Below are 24,308 nucleotides of genomic sequence, written 5' to 3' on the forward strand. Positions count from 1 at the left end.
CCAGTCACTCTCACAAGAAATCTTGTTTTGTTATTTCTGTTTGCCACACCACTGTTAGGGATTGTCTAGTATTCGTATCTCACTGCTACAGCCAACACCTGTGACGTATTCTCCTGTGTTCGTATCACACCGCTACTGCCACCATGTGTGACGCCCTTCCCTGGCTCTCCCTGTCAGGTTCCTACCTGATCGTGGTTACTGCCTGTCTCTAGGCACCACCAGGGATTCTACCAGTCCGGACTGTCCTTTATTTTATTTTTTCTCTCCCCGCTCTAGCACAGATCTCAACAGATCCCCCTGCTAGGCAACCACCAGTCACGTCCTAATACTAGTATTCCCAGAGACTCTGAATACTGGTATTGTTATTCTCTTCACCGCTGCCACCATTTGTTACAGTTCCCCTTCAGCCTTGGTCATTACCTTACCCTCCCTTCTGGTCTGTGAAACCCCAGCCAAGGATCAGGCCTTTGGTAAACCAAATTAAGTATTTATTAAAGCTAACAAAGCTAACAAGATTAACAAGATTTCTTCTTAAGGCACATAAGCATATGGTTTTACTCAATACTAATCCGAACTCCACCCCCTTCCTTCTCCACTCTCTCCTGGCAAACAACTCTCTCAAACCCCACCAAGCAACCCACTCTTTCTCTTCTCCCCCCCAGATTCCACTCTCACTCTTCCTTTTATACGTTCAGCCATTTTAAACACTCAGCCAATCATCTCGCATTCTACTGCCCATTCACTCCCCCTCCTCTTTCACTCCACTTACCATGTATCTTCTAAACAACCAACACTTACCATATATACATTAATATAGGAACATCACAAGGACGACTGAGTGTGTATCCACCGCCCGTGTTCTGGTCCATGACTAGGGGCTTCTGGATTCCACAGTCCTGTCCCCGTCGCCATTCGCCGATCGCCATGGGACTTTTGGTTTGGTTTGGTTTGCTTGGAAGATGCCTGTACGTGAATTTGTTTTATGTGGGGAGATCAGCGCACAACAATCAACACACAGTCTTGACAGAAAAAGGCTTTGATCCAATGGCATGGATACCATGACAATTGGAAGTCTTTTATGTGCTGCAGCCTTCATCCACCTTCACAGCCGTTGTAACATACACATTGTTATTCTCCGCCTGTTCTACCGTTGAGGACTTTCTTGGGTCATTCTTTGTCTGGTTCCTTTCCCGTGACCTTACCGCCATGGGTGACCCTGCTGGGATTACATTACTCCCGACGGCATCTCTCATAGGGTTCATTGGAACACGCAAGCCCACTCATCACTACAAGGTGACGATCCAGCGAGGGGACTATATGACAAAAGGCAGAGTAAAAATACCCAAAATAAATATTCTGTGTATATTAAAGCTAATTATACAAGTTCTCCGCTGAAAATCTATATGTAATGTTCCAGCAGAGGCTACTTCTGAGTGGGTTGGACTTTGGGTAGTCAATGCAATACAAGTTTATTGGAGACTGTGACAATCCCACAGCTGACTCTACCTGTGATACTCCCATCAGGGCCACCACCTGTCAGGATCTTGGTTTTTATTTCTTCTCTCATGCGCTCTAGCACAGATCTCACAAGATCCCACTGCTAGGCAGCACTACCAGCCACTTCCTGTAAACAATACTACCTGAGACTTCACCTTTAGTCTCCTTCTGGCTTCTTGTTACTATGTGTCTGAGTGCCCTTGCCGCCCACAACCCCCCTGTACTTTGTCTATAAAGTATACAGCCCTGGGTTGCTCTATATGCTTGACGATGTTACAATATCTCTCTTCACCGCTGCCACCATTTGATACTGTTTCTCTCCAGCCTTTGGTATTACCCTGCCCACCCTTCTGGTCTGTATCAACCCCAGCCAAGGATCAGGCTTTTGGTAAACCAATAAAATATTTATTTATAAACACCAGGAAATAACAAGATTATGTAAGGTAGATTTAACAAGCGTATGGTTTCATACAGTGTCACTCTTTATGCTTCTGGTCATATATAATTTGCCTAAATATCAGCCAAATACAATCCAACCCTCAGAGCTCTGCCAACCAACTCATCCAAATAACTCTCCACTAACGACGCTCACAACTCCCCAACAACTCCCCCCGACTCAACTGTCATCCTCTCATTTATACCTTCAGCCATTCAAACACTCAGCCAATAATCATCCAACATTCTCCAGCATTCTAGCCCATGTACTCCCCCCTCTCACTCAGTCACTTACCATATATCGCTTAATAAACCTGCACTTACCATATTTACAGATATTAAAATACAGGGACATCACAGAGACCTCCAATTAACTTTATTATAAGTGGTTTCTTGAATTGGAAAGTATCATTCATGCAGGATTATTCAGATTTTTCTGTAACTTAGATAAATCAGAAGTACATCCACAGAGATGTTTTCAAAAACTACTCCATAGATGTAAAACATTGTACTGGTTTTAAAATGTGTCTTCTATAGTGTAGCTTTTTACAGGAAGTTTGCTTTTTGTCCAAATTTAAGAGCTTTTGTTTCAGTATATAATATCACCGTAATATTACTGTTTTTAGACTCAAAATCTGAATCAAGTCAGAATATTGGAATGCAATAATTCTCTAAATGAAAACGGTATGGAGCTGAAGTAGCATATTTTGAAAGATTATTCTAAAGCAGTGATTCCCAATGTGGGCGGTAGTGCCCCCCTGGGGGGCGTTACAGGCTTTCAGAGGGGCGTTGGCATGACTACAAACTTTAGGGGGGTGTTTGGGTTCATTAGGGGGGCATTGACATTTGGCGGTCTGATGTGACAGTTGAAGCATTTAAGTTTAATTTTATTTAATACACAAATCATTATTTTTTAAACTGTTTTGTCCCCAGTTAGAATGTATTTAATAGTCTCAATTCATGGAAATAACACTATAAATAGTGTGTGCTCTTTAGTAAAGAAATTCTAAATACAGGCAGGCCCCACTTATATGGCGGGTTCCGTTCCGGACCCCCCCGTAAAGCGGAACCCCATTGAATATAATGGTGCTGTTGCGCGAAAATGATGCAAAAACGTCGCAAAATGGCAAAATTGGCTTTAAAAAAGTGAAATCAAAGCCGCCGCATTAGCGGAACGCTGGGAAGCGAAGCACCGGTAAGCGGGGCCCTACTGTAGCTGCCAGTGTCATATCAAGGAATGGGGATATTAGCCATGCCCTGCCACTAGGTAATGTTCCGATGCTGTGTTGAGGGATGTTGGAACCAATCACGAGAGAGTATTTGATAAGCTGGGTGTATTGGTGGAGGGCGCATTCTTCCAACGGATGAGTGCCATGTGCAAACGAGTGACGCAGACAGTTTTTCGCTGGTTTTCTTCAGGAATGGGGCACACCCGCTACCCCTTGTTTCTGTGATGTTTAAATGAACTTGTTTAACGAAACAATGCTGGTAAACTGAATGAGTTTGTTGTTAAGTAACACAGTGTATTCTATTGGTTCATACTGTGTGGACTTAATTAGTTTTTGCTTTTGTTTGCTTAGTGCAGTGAATCGCATACTAGTGAAGAATCGAAACCGTTTGGATATTGTTAGTCGTGGTGACTTAAGACTATTACTATTCAAGTATACTCCAGATATTGTGAAGTTAGCCAAAACTCATCAAGCTCAAGGATCACACTAGTATTTTATAATAAATCTCATTTTATTTACTTTTCTATAACTATGTATGTATATTAATAAATCATACTAAGAATTCAGTGTGTAATCTAAGTGCAATAAAAAGGCATGATAAAAACGATCAGTCATTGAAAATACCTTTTATGCATTACTCATATTTTAAGGGAAGAATAGGAAGCATTGGCATATACTTAATCTGAGGTGGGGCGTTGGGCACAAAAAGATTTTGCAAAGGGGCGTTGGGTCAAAAAAGGTTGGGTAATGCTGTTCTAAAGCATTCAAAATATATATACCATACTTCTTAATTGGTAGCTTGTTAGAGTTGCTTATATAGCTCTAAAAATATAATTGACTTTTGTGCTCCAATCTGTAATTAGTCTTTATTTTTAAATATAAATCCTTCTGCATTTTTAATCTAGACTTTTTTTTTTAAGTGATTTTATAGAAAAAGAAAAACTCATAGTTTCACATCTGAAACACCAGCATATTTTTAAGGACTTACAGGCTAGTTACAGAATAGTCTTCATGTGGGAATAATTTGGCTAGGTTAGCTGTGAAAATTAAAGTGCAGTCCAAAATTTCCATTTTTCTGATTTTGATTTGCTAGAACAATTTTTTTCAGTGGTCTAGAAAACAGAAACTACTATCACTAAACATTTTCAAATGTAAGGGTTACAATTCTGCAAGTGTTCCAAATCAGGATATTTAATTTACCCTTCATAATTTAATGCACACTGTATTTTCTTTTGAAAACTAGACTTTCTAATCTGCAGTCCTTTATTTCCATGTAGAGCACCATACATGTTCTCCATTAGCCAGTCCAATGTCACCTCATTCTCTGTCCTCCAACCCATCTTCAAGAGACTCATCTCCAAGTCGAGACTTTTCTCCTGCTGTCATGAACCCCAAACCACCGATCATCATCCACCGAGCTGGGAAAAAATATGGCTTCACACTTCGTGCCATTAGAGTCTACATGGGGAACAGTGATGTCTACACAGTGCATCACATGGTCTGGGTATGTTCTTGCTTATTGGATTCCTCTCAGTCATGATATGAGTTGCCTATAGCCTAATTTGAAAGGAACATTTTTGTGAACTGGGTTTAATAAAAACCCTTGTTTTTCCATAGTTCTTCCCAGAATCATCATGGGAATTACTCCTTTCTACAGAATTATAGTGGGGGTGGGGGAACTCTCTATAAGAGTTTGTAACCCATGGGTTAATTACATTTAATTCATTCTGAGCTGTGTTGACAATGATGGTCTGCTTCAGATCATCTCCTTCCCTTAGGATTTTTCACACATCTGCTTGGAGTTGATTACATGTTCTTAAAGCATCACTGTCTTTCCACTGAATTGACTAGAGATTTGTAATTCAGTTTAGCTGTGAATTATACAAGGGACTTATTATGTGGGTGCTTTCTGTTTCTCCACCCATATTCTCAGACAGCCTATCTTGTGTATGTGCTCTCTTTTTGACGTTATGTGTGATTGTTTGCCAGAGCCATTTCCCACAAGGAATGTTTGTCAATTTTAATTGCATGATGCTCGTAGGTTAAAAAGAAAAAGGAAAGGAAAGAGTGTCCCAATTTCCCTATAGATCTCACTTAAGGTTTCTTCATTTAAATGGAGATTACTTTTTGAATCTAATTATCAGTGATACAATAATAATATGGAATAGAATAATTGCTTCTGTAAATCTACTTCTGATCCTTATTCCATTTGACCTTGACAAGGGCTGCATTATGTAGAAAACCTAGCTGTCTTAAAGCAAAGGATCACATACCACAAATTGAACACATCATCACTTGGGTTGTTTGTTTTCATTTTTGCAATTAATTGTTTACCCATCTTGACGCATAAATATTCATAACCACTTGCACTGAGAGAGAAATTATTGCAGAGATCAGTGATAGAACCATACCATATGATTTGCAGATAAAAGGCTCCAGGTACAATCCGTGCATCCCCAGTTGGTAAGTGGGCTGGGAAAGTCCTCTGCCTGAGATCCCAGTGAATGCATGCCCTGGTGAACAGCTTTTAGATAGACCAGTGGGCTGGATAAGCCAAAGGTGTGATTTGGCATGACGTAGCTTCTTATATCTTCACAAAGATCAGAAAGAAAACTTGGCAACAAGTATTGTAGCAACTTATGACATATTTATCCTGAAGTGCATAGTACTTGTGAGATTCCTTTGTATGTGGAGTTGAGGAGGACAGTTAACATGGGCAAAGGATTGTTTTTTGAAATTAATCTCCCTCTCTCCCTCTCTCCCTCTCTCCCTCTCCTCACTCTCCCTCTCTCTCTCCTCACTCTCCCTCTCTCTCTCCCTCTCCCTCTCTCTCTCCCTCTCTCTCTCTCTCTCTCTCTCCTCACTCACTCACTCACTCACTCTCACTCTCTCTCACTCACTGGCAGCATGTGGAAGAAGGTGGCCCTGCAAGTGAGGCTGGTCTAAGAGAAGGGGACTTGATAACCCATGTGAATGGAGAGCCTGTACATGGATTGGTTCATACTGAGGTGGTGGAGTTGGTCTTGAAGGTAAAGACTGAGTATACACACATGCTGTGTGGGAAGTGCAATATATAAAAAGAGATCTTTGGGAACACTGAGGCATTCCTTTATCCATTTTCCCCATTGGAGGTCCAGGTTGCCTCCATGCCACGGAGCATCTTTTCCAGCTTAGATTGGTGCACCAGCAGCATCCTTACCTGGACAGAGATAACCTAGTTTCAATTATGCATGTCTAATTCAAAAATTGCAGTTCAAAATACAGCTGGTAGACTTCTAACTGGGAGTAGGCATTACAACCATTTTATGCCGGTGCTTTATCAACTGGCACTTCTACAAATGCTACATAGTGTTCATTTCACACTTGCAAAGACTCTTTTAGTGTGGCAGCACCTACTCTTTGGAACTCTCTGCCTATTAGTATTGGGCAGGCATCTTCACTGTACTGTTTTCAGTGCCTGCTAAAAACTTTTTTGTTTCAGTAAGCCTGAAACAAAAGCTGGTTGTGTAATTTTCCATAGGAGGTATGCCATCAAGCGGGTAATGACTCCACCTATCGTCCGAAGGCAAGAATGTTTCTGAAGTCAAGACTAGGGGCGTCAGGCCCCTCCCACTCTCCAGTTCATTCTTGCCTTCGTCCGTGCAAGATCTATAGCTAGTGACTAGATAAGTTTTTTGGTTTTGTGTGACAGAGGGTGGACTTCTTGTGTGTCTGTTTTACCTTGTTCCCTTCCCTCTGTCCTGTCTTTTCCCGCTGTTTGTGTGTCTTTCCTGGGGAGCCCCCCGGGAACGTTCTCCTTGCCTGGGTGTTTTTTCTTCCCAGGACAAAGCCTAACGACGTTTTAGAGAGACCACAGCTGCGGTCTCTCTCCCTCAGCGGCGGACGCGGCAACTGTGGCTGCAGTTTCCTCCCCTGCTCCGCCGCTTCTTTTTCATGCCCTGACGATCGGGAGCCTGCGGCTGCGGCTTCCTTTTGTCTTCGGCTTTTTACGGGGCGGCGCTTCAATCTCCCACCAGGAGCCTGTGTCTACGGCTCTCTGCCTGTCCCTTAGCGGCTTCTGCTGGTTGGGCCGCCTTACCTCCCCGATCCAACCGCGGCGTTTTACTCCTCGCCGAGACGGTCTCTTTAGCCCGCGGCGGCGGCTTGCCTGTTTGCCGATTTTCTTCAGCTGGCTGCCCTGCCTCCCTTACGGAGGTTTTCCTGCCTAACTCCCCCAGCCGCGATTACGTCCTCAGCCCCGCGGCTGTATAACTGTTCTACTGTTTTACAGTTTTAAAAAAATTTTGGCGGCCGTTGTTTCATTTGCTGGCGCTCCCAGGGGACCGCCATTGCTTCTTCATCCCCACTAGCCTCTTCTGATTGGCCAATTTTTCCGCTTCGTTTCGCGGGCGCCATTTTGATTGTCTATTTTTTCCCGCTCTTTCTACTAGCCTGTTAGTATCGCAAAGGGGGGTCGCCCTTACTCGGGCTGTGGATAGCAGAACCCAGGCTCTCTTTCAACTCACTGTGTGATCTGCCCCTCGTGTGTGTGTTAAAAGATAGGATCCTATAGATCTACATAGGTTCCTTCATTAACTCCACTTCTGCTGCTGGCCCTGGCAACTATTTGATTACTGCTGCTATCTGGACCAGTACAAAGACTATTATTGCTGCTAGGACTGTGCAAAGCGGTTGACACTGTGCAAAGCTGTGCAAATATTACATTCTGCTCCATCCTGTACCAAGCCTGCCGATACTGTGCCAAGCTATCTGTGCATTCTGCCCCAATTGTGGCTGTGTATTAAGACTGTTCATAGTGTACATTCTGCCCCATCGTGGCAGTGTACTTAGCCAGCTACCAGTGCATTCTGCCCCAGTCGTGTGCCGTGTACTGCTACCCTTTAAAATATATGATGGCAGAACATCCAGAGACAACCCAGGCAACCAAGCCGCCACAACAGCCAGAGACAATCCAGATGACCAAGCCTAAACCTCCTAAGGCGGTCAAACATAAGCACTCAAAAGCGGTGGCCAAAACCAAACATCTTTCCAGCCACTGCGCAACCAAGCGGCCCCGCTATGTCTCTGTTCCGGTTCCAGAGGAGTCAAACCATGCACAGTTAACTAACCTATTTCATTCTCCTGCTGCCTCCTCTGATGAGGAGGACTTTCCTGGCTTTCCTGTACAACCAACGGTCAACCAATCTGGGGCTTACTCCTCGTCACTACCTGTGGGGCCGTCCGCACTTCCGCCTATCCAAGAGCAACCATCTACATCTCCGGGACTGCAGCTGTCCCACAAGTTCATCTCACAACTTCAGGGCATGCTGTCGTTTTTCGCTCAGAGACAGTCACCATCACAAGTTCCCGCTATCCCTCAATGCAGCGGGGAACACTTTGTACACAGTGAGACAAACCCATCAGGCTCCCCAGACCCGTTTGACATTGCCAGGGGCAGGTTCGTTGATTACGCCTCTTGTGAGGAGTCCGCATTCGCGCTGCAAGATCAAGGAGACGAATGGAGTGACCATTCGGACCATGAGCAGGACACATCCTATCGCCTCTTCAATGCCTCAGATTACCAGCCCTTGGCGCGCAGAGTGTTGAACACCCTTGGCCTTCAATCTACTCCAACTGCAGCTGCCACTCCCGCTTTAAAGGGAGCCAGGGTCTTGAAATCCCCCACGCCAGCAGAAAACTTTCTCCCTGTGCCAGACCCCATTGCTAAATTGGCCAAGGACGAATGGTCCCACCCTTTACAGGCACGTCGCTTCAATAACATTGCGGACAGACTTTATCCTTTGGCCCCAGACTTTTCTACCAGACTGGCCGTCCCCGGCATAGACGAGCCTATTTCCAGTTTAGTTTCCAGATCCCTCTTGCCAAGGGAAGGGGACTCTCATTTAAAGGATGCCACTGAGCGGAGACTGGACTTTGCTTTACGCAAGACCCATGAGGCCATCGCCTTTTCTATGCGTGCATCTACATCAGCCTCTATTTTCGCCAGGGCAGCGATGATGTGGTTAGACGACCTCATCGAGGACCCCAATCCAGATCCTGCCACTCTGCGCAGATCGCTACTCAAATTGCGCAAAACAGCTGCTTTTGTGGCTGACGCCACCTTGGATGCGAATCAGCTAGGAGCACGCGCTATGGCAGCTCAGGTTGTTGCCCGACGGACCCTCTGGCTGTGTCACTGGCAGGCTGACTCTACTGCCAGAGTTAATCTATCACGGGCACCTTACGCCGGATCATTACTTTTCGGCGAAGAGGCACTAAAGGCAGTGCTTGTTGACCCTATGGACAATCGAAAGCCTGTCTTGGCCACCGTCAGAAACATCAAGCGCAGACCTTTTAGACGTTTCAATGCGTACCGCACGTCCCAGCCCTTTCGAGGAACGCGGCCCGAGGGACGAGGCCGTGAGTTCCCAACATATGATTTCCACTCCTGCAGAGGAGGCTGGAACCGGCGTTTCCCGGGCAGAGGTCAGTACCAGGGCCGCAGAGGCTCCTCTACGTCCTCATACAGGGGAGGGTCTCGACAGCGCCGACAGTTGTCAGCTCTACACTGCCTCAGCAGTGTCGGGGGGGGGGCCTGGAAATTCCTGGGTCTTTGGCAGGGAAGGAAAGTCCTTAGCCAGCAGTCGGGTTGTAAATCTGCCAGGCCTATCCGAAGCGTACTTGCCGAGTCAGAAGTCCAGAAGCGAGGTCAGTGGAGGTCCGGGATCAATTGCCAAGGAGGTCAGTCAAAGAGATGCTGCAGGGAAACTAGGTCTACACAAAGCCACGCCTGACGTTGCAGTCAGCAACAAGCTGCAGCCAAGGTGTGCCTTATAAAGAGCAGGATGGACAGCAGGTGTGAGCCCTCAGCGTTTGGGCCTTAAGGAGACAGGCCTGCCTCTCTTCTGCCTGACCTTCTGCTGTCTGCGTTCTGCAGGTGAGGGGGGAGTATCCTGTTCACTGTCTGTGTCTGGTTGCAGGGCCTCTGCTGTCCCTGGGGTGCTTTGCAGCTGAGGGGCAGAAGGAGCTGGATTCTCAGGAGGCTCCTCCGTGTCTCCTGCTGCTCCTGGGTCTGCTCCTGTTACTCCCGAGTCGTCCTCATCTGAGGAGTCCTCTGACGGGGCCATGACAACAGTATTAATATAATACCAGTTGGGGGCAGGCTCCTTCTATTTGGCAAACATTGGCTAAGCCTTACTCAGATCTCCTGGATCAGAGACCTTTTCTGTTATGGATATGCAATTGAGTTTTGGGCAATACCTCCAGACAAGTTTCATCCCTCCCCTTGTCCCAGGGCACCAGCTAGGCATTGCATCATGCAGACTGCGATACATCATCTCTTGGACATAGCGGCGATAGAGCCAGTCCCCACTGCTGAGAGGTCGGAAGGGGTATACTCCCTCCTATTTGCTGTGCCCAAACGAGATCTTTCATGGAGGGCGGTATTGGACCTCAAGTTCATTAACTGTTTTGTAAAGTATCTCAGGTTCAAAATAGAATCCCTCCACTCCATTACAGACAGCCTGCACGAGGGAGACTTCCTGGTTTCTATCGATCTAAAGGAAGCATACCTCCATGTGCCCATTTGCATAGCCCATAGAAAATTTCTTCGTTTTGCCTTTGGCTCCCAGCACTTCCAATATCACGCCATGCCGTTCGGATTGTCGTCTGCTCCGAGAGTGTTTACCAAGGTGCTACTTATTCTAGTGGCTCACCTTAGGCTTCAAGGGGTCCATATCTACCCCTATCTGGATGATCTTCTAATACGGGCGAGTTCTAGGGAGCGGGCTCAGCGTCATCTAACACTCATGCTACATGTCTTACAGGCCCACGGTTGGCTAGTCAACTTCGACAAAAGCCATCTACAACCAACCCAACGACTACAACATCTGGGGGCAATGTTGGACACCCTGCAAGCGACTGTGTCCCTGTCCCCAGATCGCATATCTGCTATCACAGACATCGCACGATCTCTGATGCACAAAACATCTGCAAACATCATGCTTCTAGCCAGGGCTCTCAGAATGTTCGTGTCCACCATCCATGTTGTGCCATGGGCTCGAGCCCACACTCGCCAGCTACAGTGGGCCCTGCTGCCCTTCCAACACGACATTGCCACCTCAAACCATCGAGTAATCCCCTTGAGCCCCACACTGCGCTTGTCATTCCGCTGGTGGACAAGGGCACAACATCTCACCCAAGGCATTCCGTTCCGAGAACCCCACAGGACTGTCATTACCACCGATGCCAGCCTCCTTGGCTGGGGAGCCCACTGCAACTCCCAGTTTGTTCAGGGAGTTTGGAACGCAACAGAGCAAACTCGGACTATCAACTGGCTGGAACTAAAAGCTGTCCACTTAGCTCTGCTTCATTTTCAGTCTCGCTTCCACTTGGACCATGTCCTCATTCGAACGGACAACACGTGTGCCAAATCTCATTTAAACAGACAGGGAGGCACCAGGACCCGACCTCTGCAGAACCTAACTTACCTCATTTTCGACTGGGCAGAACAACATCTGCAATCCCTAAAAGCAGAACATCTCAGAGGAATTTGGAATGTGACAGCAGACTGGCTCAGCAGACAACAGGTCTTTCCGGGAGAATGGAAACTTCATCCGACCGTGTTCCATCTTCTCCAGTGTCAGTTCGGCGTCTTCTCAGTCGACCTATTTGCCTCCAGTTGCAATTGCCAGCTACCCAGGTACTTTGCTCGATACCTGGATACGACAGCAGAAGCGGTGGATGCTCTGTCACTGCCGTGGCCGGAGGGACTATTATACGCATTCCCTCCAGTACCCCTATTAGCCAAAACTTTGAGGAAGGCACAATGCGAGAGGGCACAGCTGGTCCTGATAGCACCATTTTGGCCCCGTCGACCGTGGTTCTCGGAGCTCCTTGCAATGTTGGTGACGGATCCCTGGCCACTCCCAGTCAGGCCAGATCTCTTATCACAAGGTCCTGTATGGCATCAGGATCCCAAGTGGCTCAACCTAACAGCGTGGCTTTTGAACGGGGACATTTGAGATCGGCTGGTCTGTCAGACGCTGTTATTGACATTATTTTGGCCTCGAGAAGACCATCTACCACTCGTATATATCAACGTACTTGGGTGGCGTTCTCCAGGTGGTGTCAGTCCCAGAACATTGATGCTTCCAGGGCTACAGTACAACAGGTGCTACAGTTTCTTTATAGGGGCCTCATGATGGGACTTAGACCCAACACTTTACGTCAACATGTGTCCACTCTGTCGTCCATTCTCTCAGTGTCCTCCACTGGTGCCCCTATTGCATCACACCCGTTCATCAAACGCTTTCTGAGGGGAACCGCTCTACGCTCACCAGCTGTAGTCCACCGCTTCCCTTCATGGAGTCTGTCAAAGGTCCTGCAGGCTTTACAACGCCCTCCGTTTGAACCTCTTCGGACTGTGCCTTTACGTCTGTTATCCTTCAAGGTCTTGTTCTTGATAGCAATCACCTCTGCCAGACGTGTCTCAGAATTGGGCGCCTTGTCTTCTGCTCGTCATCTCTGTGTCTTTCACAAGGACTCTGTTGTGCTGAAAACTGACCCTTCCTTCCGTCCTAAGGTCAATTCAGTTTTCCATTGCAACCAGGACACAGTTCTGCCATCATTTTGTCCGAATCCTACTCATCCTCTCGAGAAGGCCTGGCATTCGTTAGACGTTTGGAGGGCTCTCAAGACCTACCTGTCCAGGACTCAGGATATCAGAAGGACCGAGTCTTTGTTTGTATCCTTTAATCCAAGGTCTATGGGGCAAAAAGTAGCTAATTCCACTTTATCCCGCTGGTTGCGTGCATGTATTGCCTTAGCTTATGAGTCCCTTAAGCTTCCTGTACCAGCTAGCATAACAGCTCATTCAACTAGGTCAGCGGCCACTACAGCTGCTTTTGCTACTAACGCTCCTGTTGCTGATATCTGCACGGCTGCTGTTTGGTCTACCCCACACTCGTTTATAAGGCATTATAAAATAGATTGTTATGCCTCTGCTGATGCCTCTTTTGGCAGACGAGTGTTGCAACAGGTTCTTAATGAGGATTAGGATGTGGGTGGTCCCTCCCTGTTATGGGCTGCTTTGGTACATCCCGCTTGATGGCATACCTCCTATGGAAAATGTGCCATTGGTCTCACCTGAAAGGTGATTTTCATAGGAGGTATGCCATCATGACCCTCCCAGTTGGAGGATACCTAGATATTTTGTTGGGAATGTTATATATGCTTGTTACGCTATTTTATTACATTTATCAGTGAAGTCAAGACTGCTATTGCTGTTATCTCGCTATTTTAGAGTCATATTATTATGAATGTTGCTATTATGTTATGTTCTTTCTGGTAGGCCCGTTGGCCTTTTTTCCTGCATTTTTAGATATTTCTCTTGGACTTGCTGCGAATGAACTGGAGAGTGGGAGGGGCCTGACGCCCCTAGTCTTGACTTCAGAAACATTCTTGCCTTCGGACGATAGGTGGAGTCATTACCCACTTGATGGCATACCTCCTATGAAAATCACCTTTCAGGTGAGACCAATGGTACATTTTAACATGCAATTTTAACTTTATTATGTCTAATTGTTTTTAAACTCCAGATATTTTTATATTTCAAAATGTATGTTAACTTGGTTTTAATGTTTGGTTTTGTTGATTTTTTAAAAACTTCTTAGATTTTTCTTCGTAAGCCACTTAGAGAGAGATCTTCTCTTGCATAAGCAAATATAAATTTTGTTAAATAAATAAAATAACTGAATGGCTCCCAGTCAGTTTCAGGGCTCAATTCAAAGCGGTGTGCTTGACTTATAAATCCCTTCAAATATCAGGGTACCTTAAGGGTCAACTGTCTTCACATGTGCCTGTCCATGCACTAAGAGTTTCAGCAGAGGTCTTTCTTTATGTACTCCCACCATCCAAGGGATGGCAGGTGGTTACTGGGGAAAAGGACTTCTAAGCACTGGTGCCCTAGTTAGGGATGTTCGCTCCAAGGAGGCTTGCCTGGAGCCTTCCTTGTTGTCATTCTGGTGTCTGGCAGAGATCTTTTATTTTCCCCAGACCTTTTAAAATTGGTTTACTTTATCTTGCTGGTGATTTAAGTCTTCGTGGCTTTTACTATGCTGCTTTTTTGGGGTTCATTGTTTGATTTGTGTTTTGACTAGTCTGCTGTAAGCCGCCCTTGAGATTTGTTTTGAAGAGCAGGGTAAAATTTCAAGTAGCAGTTGTTGTATGGGGAGAAAGGAGAGTCTTACATTTTTGTTAAGGTTTCTGCTACACAGAACTTAATATATTGCGTGAGAGAGAGAAATGCAGAAGAACCAAAACCATTAATAGTAGGATTACTAAAATGTGAATCCTCTTTCTTTGAATTATTATTCTAACATTTAAGCTGCAGAATGGTATTTGCTCTTATCATACATTGTAAACAATATTTTTTAAAAGTTTTGACCAGGTTTTTCTTAGGGATTGTCCACATGGTAGGTTTCTAACACTGCAAACAACATGCAATTACTGTTTGTTTTGGAAGGTCCAAGTGTTTGCTTTCAGGGTAGTATGTCTGATTCAATATCTTGTTGCTGAGAAAATGTTTTTTCTAGCTAGAATAGCAATTGTAATTGGGGGTACTTTCTGGACTACAGTTTCACAAGTGCCACAGGAATCTGTATCTGTGACATCACAGATAATTAACGATACAAGTCCTTCAAATGCTATTTTGTGGCAATGGAGTTTAGTTGACAAAAGAATGTACTTGCATGGGATATCCAGTGGGGCAAATGCACGTTGAACCTATTGCCTAAAGAGGAAGTAATTTGAATAAATATTTTTAGTTCCTGTTCCAAGATGGCTTCTGTTTGATGCCAGTTCTTTAGAGCAGGGATGAGGAACTGAGACCCTCCAGATATTGTAGGACTCTAACTCCTGCAGGCCCAACAGTGACAGCCAATAGTCAGAGATAAGGGAGTTGAAGTCCAACAACAACTGGAGGGCAATAGTCTCTCCATTTCTGCTTTAAAGGAGGACAGAGGATGCCAAAGATAATACTAAGCTGCACTGGAGTTAGGAAATGCTTCGTGACAAAATTTTGAGCACAAAGCTGCTGGTTAATTTGTTTGTCTGTCCTCTAGTACCTTACCAAATTTATGTTAAAAAACAAAAAATCACAGTGTTGGAGCTCTTTGTAGCTGTCATTCAGTTAGAAAAAAATATTGCTTAATTGGTGGGGAAAGTTGTTGTTCAAGAAATCCCTCTAGCTGCATTTCTAAAGACAAATATTGGAAAGGAGGAAATAGAATTACTCAGAGGAGTTTAAGACAACCAGTGGCAAATTGGCATTTTCCTTAGCTTTAACATCTATCTACTAAAATACTTATTAGGGATAATGAGGTACGTAAAAGATATTAGAGTGTGTGTTTCTTTCTTGCTGACAGAGTGGGAATAAAGTGTCCATATCTACTACACCTTTTGAGAACACGTCAATCAAAGTTGGGCCAGCTCGGAAGGCCAGCTATAAATCGAAGATGGCTAGGAGGAACAAGAAAAGTAAAACAAAAGATGGGCAGGAAAGGTTAGTAATCTTTTATCTCAGAAAATGACATTATGCCTTGATGGATAGCAGTTGCCAAGATAAGTTACAGAAGTAATTTTCTGCCGCTATATGCTGTTTTTATGTCACAAAAATTATGTGGTGAGACACTTTTTTTTTTAAACTATGGGTTGCATCCTAAAGGTCCATAAGTGAAGTTTCTGCTTATGAAACAAGAGTGCTTTCAGATTTTACCTCCCTCAGCATCCCCTGAAAATCTGCTCTGGATCCTTTAGAACAGCATGGAAAGTGGCATGGGGTGGGGGTTGCAGGGAAAAGGGAGAATTATCTCCCCCCAACTTCTCAGTACAGAAGCCTCCACTGGATCCAAGTTTCATCTGTGGGTCCCTCCATTCAGGTCCTATTTTTTGTTTTGCAAATAATGATGGTACTTACTTTTACATTCCCAGTAAGAAGAAGAGCTCTCTGTTCAGGAAGATTACCAAACAGGCTTCCCTGCTTCACACCAGCAGGAGCTTATCTTCCCTCAGCCGGTCTCTGTCATCTGGGGAAAGTGTTCCTGGTTCACCTACTCACAACCTCTCCCCTCGTTCACCAACACAGAGTTATCGATCTACTCCTGAGTCTGCACATTCAGGTAAAAGGGGAAACAGGGAGTAGAGTGGCAGACTTTAAGCAAGTCCTTCTGACCTGATAGTAATGTAGAATTTTCTCAACCTGGAGGGTAAAGGGTACATGTCTTATAAACTATGAATCATAAACCTGTTGGAAGAGGTGAAAGAGTTTGCTGCAGGTTGAATTGCCTCACTGTGCGAGATAAACATAAATTGTAGTGTGATGTAGAAGACAGTGGGGTAAAGCAACACAAGCAAGACAGTATAGCTGACTGACCTTTTCTGTTGCAGTAGACGACACTTGCCTAAATTCAGTCCGAACATTACCAGGTTGCAATAGCCAACTTATTTCATATGTGATGTACGTATTGCAGCAGTTTCTAATGTTTCTTAAATGTATTTGCTTGTTTTTTGATGTTCCCTTTTTTATGCTCACAGTTGGTGGAAACTCTTCTCAGAGCAGTTCCCCTAGTTCCAGTGTTCCCAACTCTCCTGCCAGTTCAGGACATATCCGGCCCAGCTCTTTGCATGGGCTAGCGCCAAAACTCCAACGGCAGTATCGATCTCCACGACGTCAGTCTGCAGGAAACATTCCTCTCTCGCCACTAGCTCACACTCCTTCGCCTACCCCACAGTCTACGTCACCTCAGCGCTCCCCTTCTCCTTTGCCAGGACATTCAGTTGGCAGTTCAAGCATCATGCAATCTTTTCCTGTAAAGTTACACTCTTCCCCACCTCTTGTACGACAGATTTCAAGGCCCAAGAGTGCTGAACCACCAAGATCCCCTCTACTGAAGAGAGTCCAATCAGCTGAGAAACTGACCTCTTCTCTTTCCTCAGAAAAAAAGTTGTCATCACGCAAGCACAGCTTGGATATCTCTCATTCCGAATTCAAAAAGGAGATGCTCCAGAGAGATCCTGGTCTCCAAAGTTGGCAGGAATCTATGAATGAAACAGATGGAGGTAAAGTTGGCCTTGCAGAAAAAGGTACCCTACAAAAACCTTCTTCCAGAAAACTGGGAGCCATTCGGCAAGACAGGGTGGAGCGAAGGGAGTCTCTACAGAAGCAGGAGGCCATCACAGAAGTAGATTCTTCTGAAGATGAAACTGATGAAGGATCAGAAGATAGTCAGGATGGGAAAAGATTGGATCGGCCACCCTACAGTAGAGACCACCAAGTATCTGATCCTTTTGCCGAGGATATGAAGCATTCTTCCAAGTTGGAAAGCAAAGACAGTATGGGGGATGATGCTTTTCTTCCTCAGGAACCAAAAACAGACAATTTGCAGAAAGGAGCAAATCAACAACCAAAGGATGTTGCAAGAACACAACCAACTGGCATAGATGAATCACAGTCTGAGGTTTGTGTGAGAACTTCTCCTATAGAAAAACTTGGTGACTATGAAACAATTAAACCAACAGAGTCTGAAATAGCATCAGAGTCAATACAAGGCAATATTCTCAAACTTGCTGGTCAAAAAAGTGCCTGTTTTGAAGATGCTAAAGATCCCAAACAAACTCTGACTATCCAAGAAAGCATGGACTGTCCAGAGCAGGTGAAGTGCCTACCAATGAGACATCTGCAGCTTGGTCAAGGTGACTGCTCAGGGCTGGCAAGTGGCAAAGATAACCTGAAAGAATTGGCTTCTACAGAAGCCACTTATATATTGTCTCATGACGTTATGCCTTTGTTAGCACTTTCTTCTACTTGCACAACTAGCACAAACTCTCTTCCATTAATAAGCCAAATGGACTGTGAAGATGCACCTCAGAAACAGGAACCCCAGTCTGTCAAGGAGAGCACCAGTATTCTAAACCTGATAAACAGTGGCAAAAGGTCTGCACAACTGTCTTGTAATGCTGAAGAATCGCAAGGGTTGTCCTCTGTAATGTCAATTGCAAAAAACAAAAGTCAAGTAAATGATAAAAATCTAATTTGTCCTGTAAGTAGTCCAGCTCTCACACTTGATGAATCATCTGAAAGTGGAAATGTAGTTTGGCCAGCTCATTTAGCAATAGATGCAAAAGGCATCTTGGGCTCAGCGGATTTTAACATATGTGGTTCAAGAGAACTAGAAAAAACAAGAGAAGAGGAGGAACTGTTTCATATGAAAGAAAATATGTTGAAGGAAGAAATGCAGGAAACACTAAAGGAAAGGCCAAGTTCAGTAACAGCCACACCTTTCAGTATAGGTAGTCTCATGAAAATATGTGGCCCCCACATCAAGTCAGAAAGCCCAGCAGAGTCTTTGGAACCAGATTGTTCAGTGGGAGCCAAAGAGAAGTCAGGGCTTGGTAATTCTAAGGTACCTGAAATTTTGGGGGATAGGTGGCAAATACCTCCACCTGAAAAACAGGCAGATGGCACAGCAAGGGAGAGCATGAGGATTTCTTCTGGACCAGATTGTAGCCTGAGTTCCAAAACGGAGACTACTCTGATGCCAGGAAATGTCAGAGAGGCTGGAAGTCAGTCACAAACAAGAGACTTCCTGTTGTCAGAAGCAAATGCTGTGAAGAAAACATAGCAACATATCTACATTCAGAAACAAAGAGCATTAGTAGAGAGAAGACTTTTGCATCTGTTTTTTGTAGATTTGTTTTCACTCTCTTGCCTTTTTCATTCTTGCAATTTATTTTTGTACACAGCATTTGATGCCTCTTAACAGGGTATCTTTAAAACAAAATTATAACATGGTTTGTAAACTCTTCCCAACCTTTTTTTGCCCTAGTTTTGAAGCATCCTTTGAATTGTCTTCCTTTTGAGCATTTTTCTTATTTATTTCAAAATCCCAGAGAACCACATTTGCCAAATTAAGCAACTCGTAGGAAAATGGCCCATTTTGACCACAAATTCCAAATTTTAGTCCTTGTTTCCAAAATGTGAGGTCATTTCTTCTAAGTTGACAAGGATAAAGAAATAAACTCCTTTAATGGCAGACTCTTCTGAAATTCTTATGCCACCTCACACCTTCCTTTCATACATATCGTGGACTTCAATATACATATATTGATAAGGGAGCCTTCACGTATCAGCTTGTGCAGTGAGGCAACATCCCCCTTTTTAAAAGAAAAACCTGTTAAGCAAAATGTCACAACAAAAAAACTTTAGTTTCTCTTTGATTTTTTAACTTTGTTATAAGGAGGCATACTTCATCTTTTTTTAAAAAGAATTTTTAATACTTTTATTTTGCTCAAAATAGGCAATAACTTAGAGGCACAAGTGCTTCAGTTACTTTAATTCAGGGATGGGTAACCTGTGGCCCACCAGATGTTGCTGAACTACAACTCCCATCATCCCTGGCTATTGGCCATGTTGACTAGGGCTGATGGGAGTTGTAGTCCAACAGCATCTGGATGCCACAGGTTCCTCACTCCTGCTTTATCAAAAGTAGCTTACCAGCCTCTCTGCAGAGGCGTGCTGGGGGAGATCATCCCAAATGTTCATCCCCTAATCTCATGGAGTTAGCTCCTTGTGGAAGCAGTTAAGACCCAGCAAAGACTTTGTGAGTGAGAAGTGATCTTCAGTGATTCAACAGGCAGAGACCAAACCATTTATAAGTGAAGTACTCCCATTAGCATCAGTGTCACTTTCCCAAGTGTAAGCATTCAGTAAATTGGCACCTCAGTAATACAGAACTACAAGTTTATAATAATGTAAATTTCCTCCATTATTTAATCTACCTACTACTTTTCTTAAATGCCTATGTTTCCTAAATAACCTTTTGAATATTTTTCGAAGTTCAGTATCAGGTGATGCTTTAAAAAAAAAGACAGCTGGATCTATGATACTACACTGATACATATATACAGTATAGCATTAGCTGCAACATTTCAAGTCTGTTACTTATTGATTCTGATTATAGTTTATAGACAAAAGTGGCTATTTCCATAAACCCCACAATTCTTGTGAATTTAACCTACAGCCTTGCCTAATAGAATACATCTGTATGCCTGGGCAGAGAAAGTAATGATTTGCATAGTCTCCTGTTCTATGTAGACAGAGGTGATCACATGGTGACTATAATAGCTATTCAGGGCAAGGACTGCAATTAATTACGGTACAACTTTATTACTCTGCCACATTTCTGATACGAAACCTCTTCCTGCATTATTTCTTCTTACAGATCCAATATGTACTTTTGGACTAGGAACACGTTCATAATTCCATAATTTGTAATACACATTTCAAGTTTCTCTTGCCCAAACTCCCTCAGGGAGTTTCCTGGTCAATTATTTGATTTTACCTTTGGACCAACATATTTTTGAGGTGGCGTTTTCTTTACATTAACCACTCTTTGTTTACATACACACGTGTGTGTGTGTGTGTGTGTGTGTGTGTAAAGGGTATGTTCTATCTGTGTTTTAATGCTAAAAGGATCCATTGGCTTTCTCGTATGTAAACATTGTATGTAATACATGAAGCTTCAGTACTCAAAACTTCAATAATAGTTCTTACAGTGATTTAAGACATGCTAATTTCTTTAATCCTGCCACCAGTGCAAAAGAGCTAAATTTATGCACTAGCATTTAAAAAAAATAAACCATTAGGCTTTCCTCCATCTTTATCTGTGTCTTACCAGCCTTTCCTGTCACTTTGCTGCATTGTCCTCGGGACAGAGGCAACTGGAAGCATCAGAACATACATGCATACTGACATTCAGGAAAAGGGAATTGATGGCATAGCTACTCAGAAATGCACATTAACTTGAATAATATAAAAAATACTGAATGCTGTGATTTACACTGTGTAAATTTGAGCCCTGAGATGAATAATGTAGCTTCAAACATGCTTTGTAGCATCTGTATACACAAAGGCAGCCAAAGGATTTGTACCTCTAGTTTAGCCAAATAAAGGATATTGGGCTGCCTCATTTCTGTATTATAGATGTCATTTAGATATTACCTTTTTATATACTTATTCCATCATTACCAAGAAACCTCTGTCATTTTTAATCTCCAGAAAACTTCATTTTCTTATGTTTCTTGATAGATTCCTGTACCTTTTGCCCTATTTAAGCAAAATTACTGGCAACAAAAACAATGTTGCATCAAAACCCCATGCCAGTGAAGCAGATTTATTCTTTGGACATCTGAAATACATATTTTGAAGACTTCTGACAATCATGATATTTCTGACGGCAAAATTAAGATCTTAGGCTTTATGTTTGTAAGTACTTATGTGTAATGAGAGTTGAATTGATGTTGTTACCATGTTGAGGAGGCAGGTTAGCATGACTATTTAGAGTCTAGTTAAGCCACTTAGTGCGTACAGTGTTGATCCAATTAGCTGAGACTCTGATCTCCACAGTGTTCCATAAATGGGAGCGATTGGATAACTCTGTTTAGGTATGATATATGTGCAGCCATCTTAGCATGTCGCTTTCTTAATTTCTTATTTTAGTTGATGTCTGGAATTCCTCATACACCCTTTGTTTTCCTCATGTACCCTTTAAACTTTCAGTATCCACCTGATGCATTCCTCAGCAATACTTCATACCATTATAAGCTGCATCTAAAACCATCAAATAGATATTAAGTGTAAAATTTAGATTTTAGCCTTGCCTAAAAACCACTCCTGGGGAATTATGCCTAAGACCTTTTAGTGTTCATTATGCTACAAAAGAATACTCAACATAGAGCAGGGTAAAAGGAATGACCTATGGGTTTTTTTTCCTCATTAGCACTGAATTAAGGTGTGATTTGGGATTTTTGTTTATTTCTTCCTGTGGGGAGGGTTATGTCTTTTTCCAGTTTTCTCTTACTGGACATGAAGGATGATGCCGTACTAGTAGATGATTTTACAGCTGTGTGTGTGTTTACATTGTTTTTTGTTATTCTGGAGGCTGCGAGCACAGCTTTCAGGCTGTGCTTCAATTTCAAGGTGGTGCCACTCAGCAGCTGGCTAGCACAAAGATAATGTTGGGATATAAGTGTTTTTAGAAACTTGAACAATTGCCACATAATAGGGGTGCAATAATTTTTATTCATGTTGTACCTGCATGTTGATGTTCAAATACTCTCTGAAATACACTTCATTTTTTTACATAAACCTGTGTCCATCTCTTGATTGAATTATTTCTCTTGAAATGTTTAGTTAAATGTTGCATTAATCTTGAGTTTCACTTGACCACGGTGAATATCTTATGACAACCTTGATACAGTGGCCCAGTTCATATTTTGTGGTAAATGATATTTAATGGATTACTGTAAACACAAAGATTGTTTCCACTTCATTCCTCTCCTAGTGAGAGCTAAAAACAGCAGTCCCTGGCTTAGCATTATGCCTGAGCCAAGGACAATGGTTTGTTTCCCTCAAACCAAAATTGGTAAGCCAAGAACAAATCTTGGCTTCACATCATAGCTTGTTTGGAACAAACCAATGTAGCGCTAAGTCAGGGATTCTGGATTTGTTGCTCCCTCTTAACGATGGTTTATCAAGATGTGCTAATGCAGCTAGTGATTACACACAGATAACATTTACCAACTGGTAACTTCAGTGTGTATGTCACCTGCTTTTTGATATTGTAGATTAAGTGCCAATGTTATATGTACTGTGGTAACTTCCACTTGGTAAGTAATCACCTGTATTCACTCCTTATCTTCCGTGAAATCCACTTGTTTCTTCATAACAGTTCAATATGTGACTAATTTTGTGCCATATGGTGCATACTAGCAATCTGGGGAGATGGCCATAGGAGATGGCTGCAGTTTCAGTTGGGCAGTTATCCTGTGCCTCCCTGTCACTGGTATACAATGTATCTGCCTACAGTACCATGTTTGGGCATTGGGTGAAATGAGCTCTGTGATGCCACAGTCTTGTGATTATAGAGACAGCCAGATGATATAGACAGCCAGTACCTATATTGGAAATAAATGCAGAGCTAGAAAAATTAAGAGGATGGGGCATGGAAGTCATTGCTCTCTCCATTTTGCTCCAGCCTCAAAGGCTTAAACTACAGTTTGGTCCTTGCCATACTCCATCCCTGCCTTTCAAGAGGGAAAGGGAACTGCTTGCTTGGGAGAGGAGGGAGGCAGCTGCCATTCCTCTCCTTATAATGCTGAAATGGAGTTGGTGTTTTCTACCTAACCAGCTTCTTCAGAAGTAAGCCAGCTCCTTATTCTGGATGTAAAGCAACTGGGCTCGGAGCCTTTACATAGAGTCAATCCAACAGCCATTGTAAGCACCACCACAAGGGGCTGCTTCTTTCCACCTTGCTCTAGGAGGCAGAATCCCCTCTTCAGAGCATTAACCCTTAGCTCATCAACAGTACTGCTTGCATATTCTTCACCACATATACAGACCTCAGTAGTGCTTTTGGCTCTTTCCACACTTACCTTGCACTTCACAAGGAGAATGCGGAGCTGCATGTACAGAAGAGGACAGACTAAGGACAGCCACACTTCCAATATGCCTGCCCTGCCTCTGTGAGGCACTGGGATGGAGGATAAACAGTCCGGAGCAGCCATACTAGTCATGATAATTCTGACATTAAAAAGGCGGGAAAACAGGTGGGGCATTGCTCATAGTTGGTGCCATTTTACAGGTGAGGCGTTACTCTAGTTGCAGTTGGGTGCCATTTTACAGCTGCTGAAGTGAAAGATGCAGTGCTGGCTACAGCTGTGATTGAGGTTATGATCACTGTTGCTCGGTGACTATGCCACATTTTAAGTGGTAGGAACAGGAACAAAAAAAAAGCACAGGGTAGGAAAAATAATTTGTTGTCCAGCTTGTTTCAGACAACTCTAGTCCTGCAGGGAAATACACAATTTAAAAATATTTATGTCAAAACGGAATATTATATGAAGAAACTCTTCATAAACAATATGTAAAAATCATGCTAGACTTTTAAAAACCATTAAAAGACAAGTTTAGAAAACATCTATCAAGTAAAAGTATAAATACTGAGCAATACCAGTTCTTACATATTAATATGAAGACAATACATACATGCATATTCAATAACCAAGATAGGCTACTTACTCAGATATATAGAAGTTCAATATTTTGTTGTA

At 43.4% G+C, this 24,308-nt stretch overlaps 1 protein-coding gene across 6 annotated transcripts in view; it reads left to right on the plus strand.

Moving 5' to 3' along the window:
• The window catches only part of MAST2 (microtubule associated serine/threonine kinase 2), a 284,336-nt gene extending 262,047 nt beyond the window's left edge, over window positions 1–22,289 (plus strand). For 4 of the 6 annotated variants that reach the window (XM_061632847.1, XM_061632848.1, XM_061632849.1 and 1 more), the window contains 5 exons: window positions 4,439–4,665; window positions 6,068–6,190; window positions 15,566–15,702; window positions 16,131–16,318; window positions 16,734–22,289. In XM_061632847.1, the coding sequence (XP_061488831.1) occupies window positions 4,439–4,665; window positions 6,068–6,190; window positions 15,566–15,702; window positions 16,131–16,318; window positions 16,734–18,820 (2,762 nt within the window). In that variant the 3' untranslated portion in view covers window positions 18,821–22,289. The remainder of the gene's footprint in view (window positions 1–4,438; window positions 4,666–6,067; window positions 6,191–15,565; window positions 15,703–16,130; window positions 16,319–16,733) is intronic. The other 2 variants (XR_009763527.1, XM_061632851.1) reach the window with 2 other exon arrangements.
• Window positions 22,290–24,308: the final 2,019 nt, after the last annotated feature.

The sequence above is a fragment of the Rhineura floridana genome, chromosome 6 (assembly GCF_030035675.1).
Source record: "Rhineura floridana isolate rRhiFlo1 chromosome 6, rRhiFlo1.hap2, whole genome shotgun sequence".
Taxonomy (NCBI): Eukaryota; Metazoa; Chordata; class Lepidosauria; order Squamata; family Rhineuridae; genus Rhineura; species Rhineura floridana.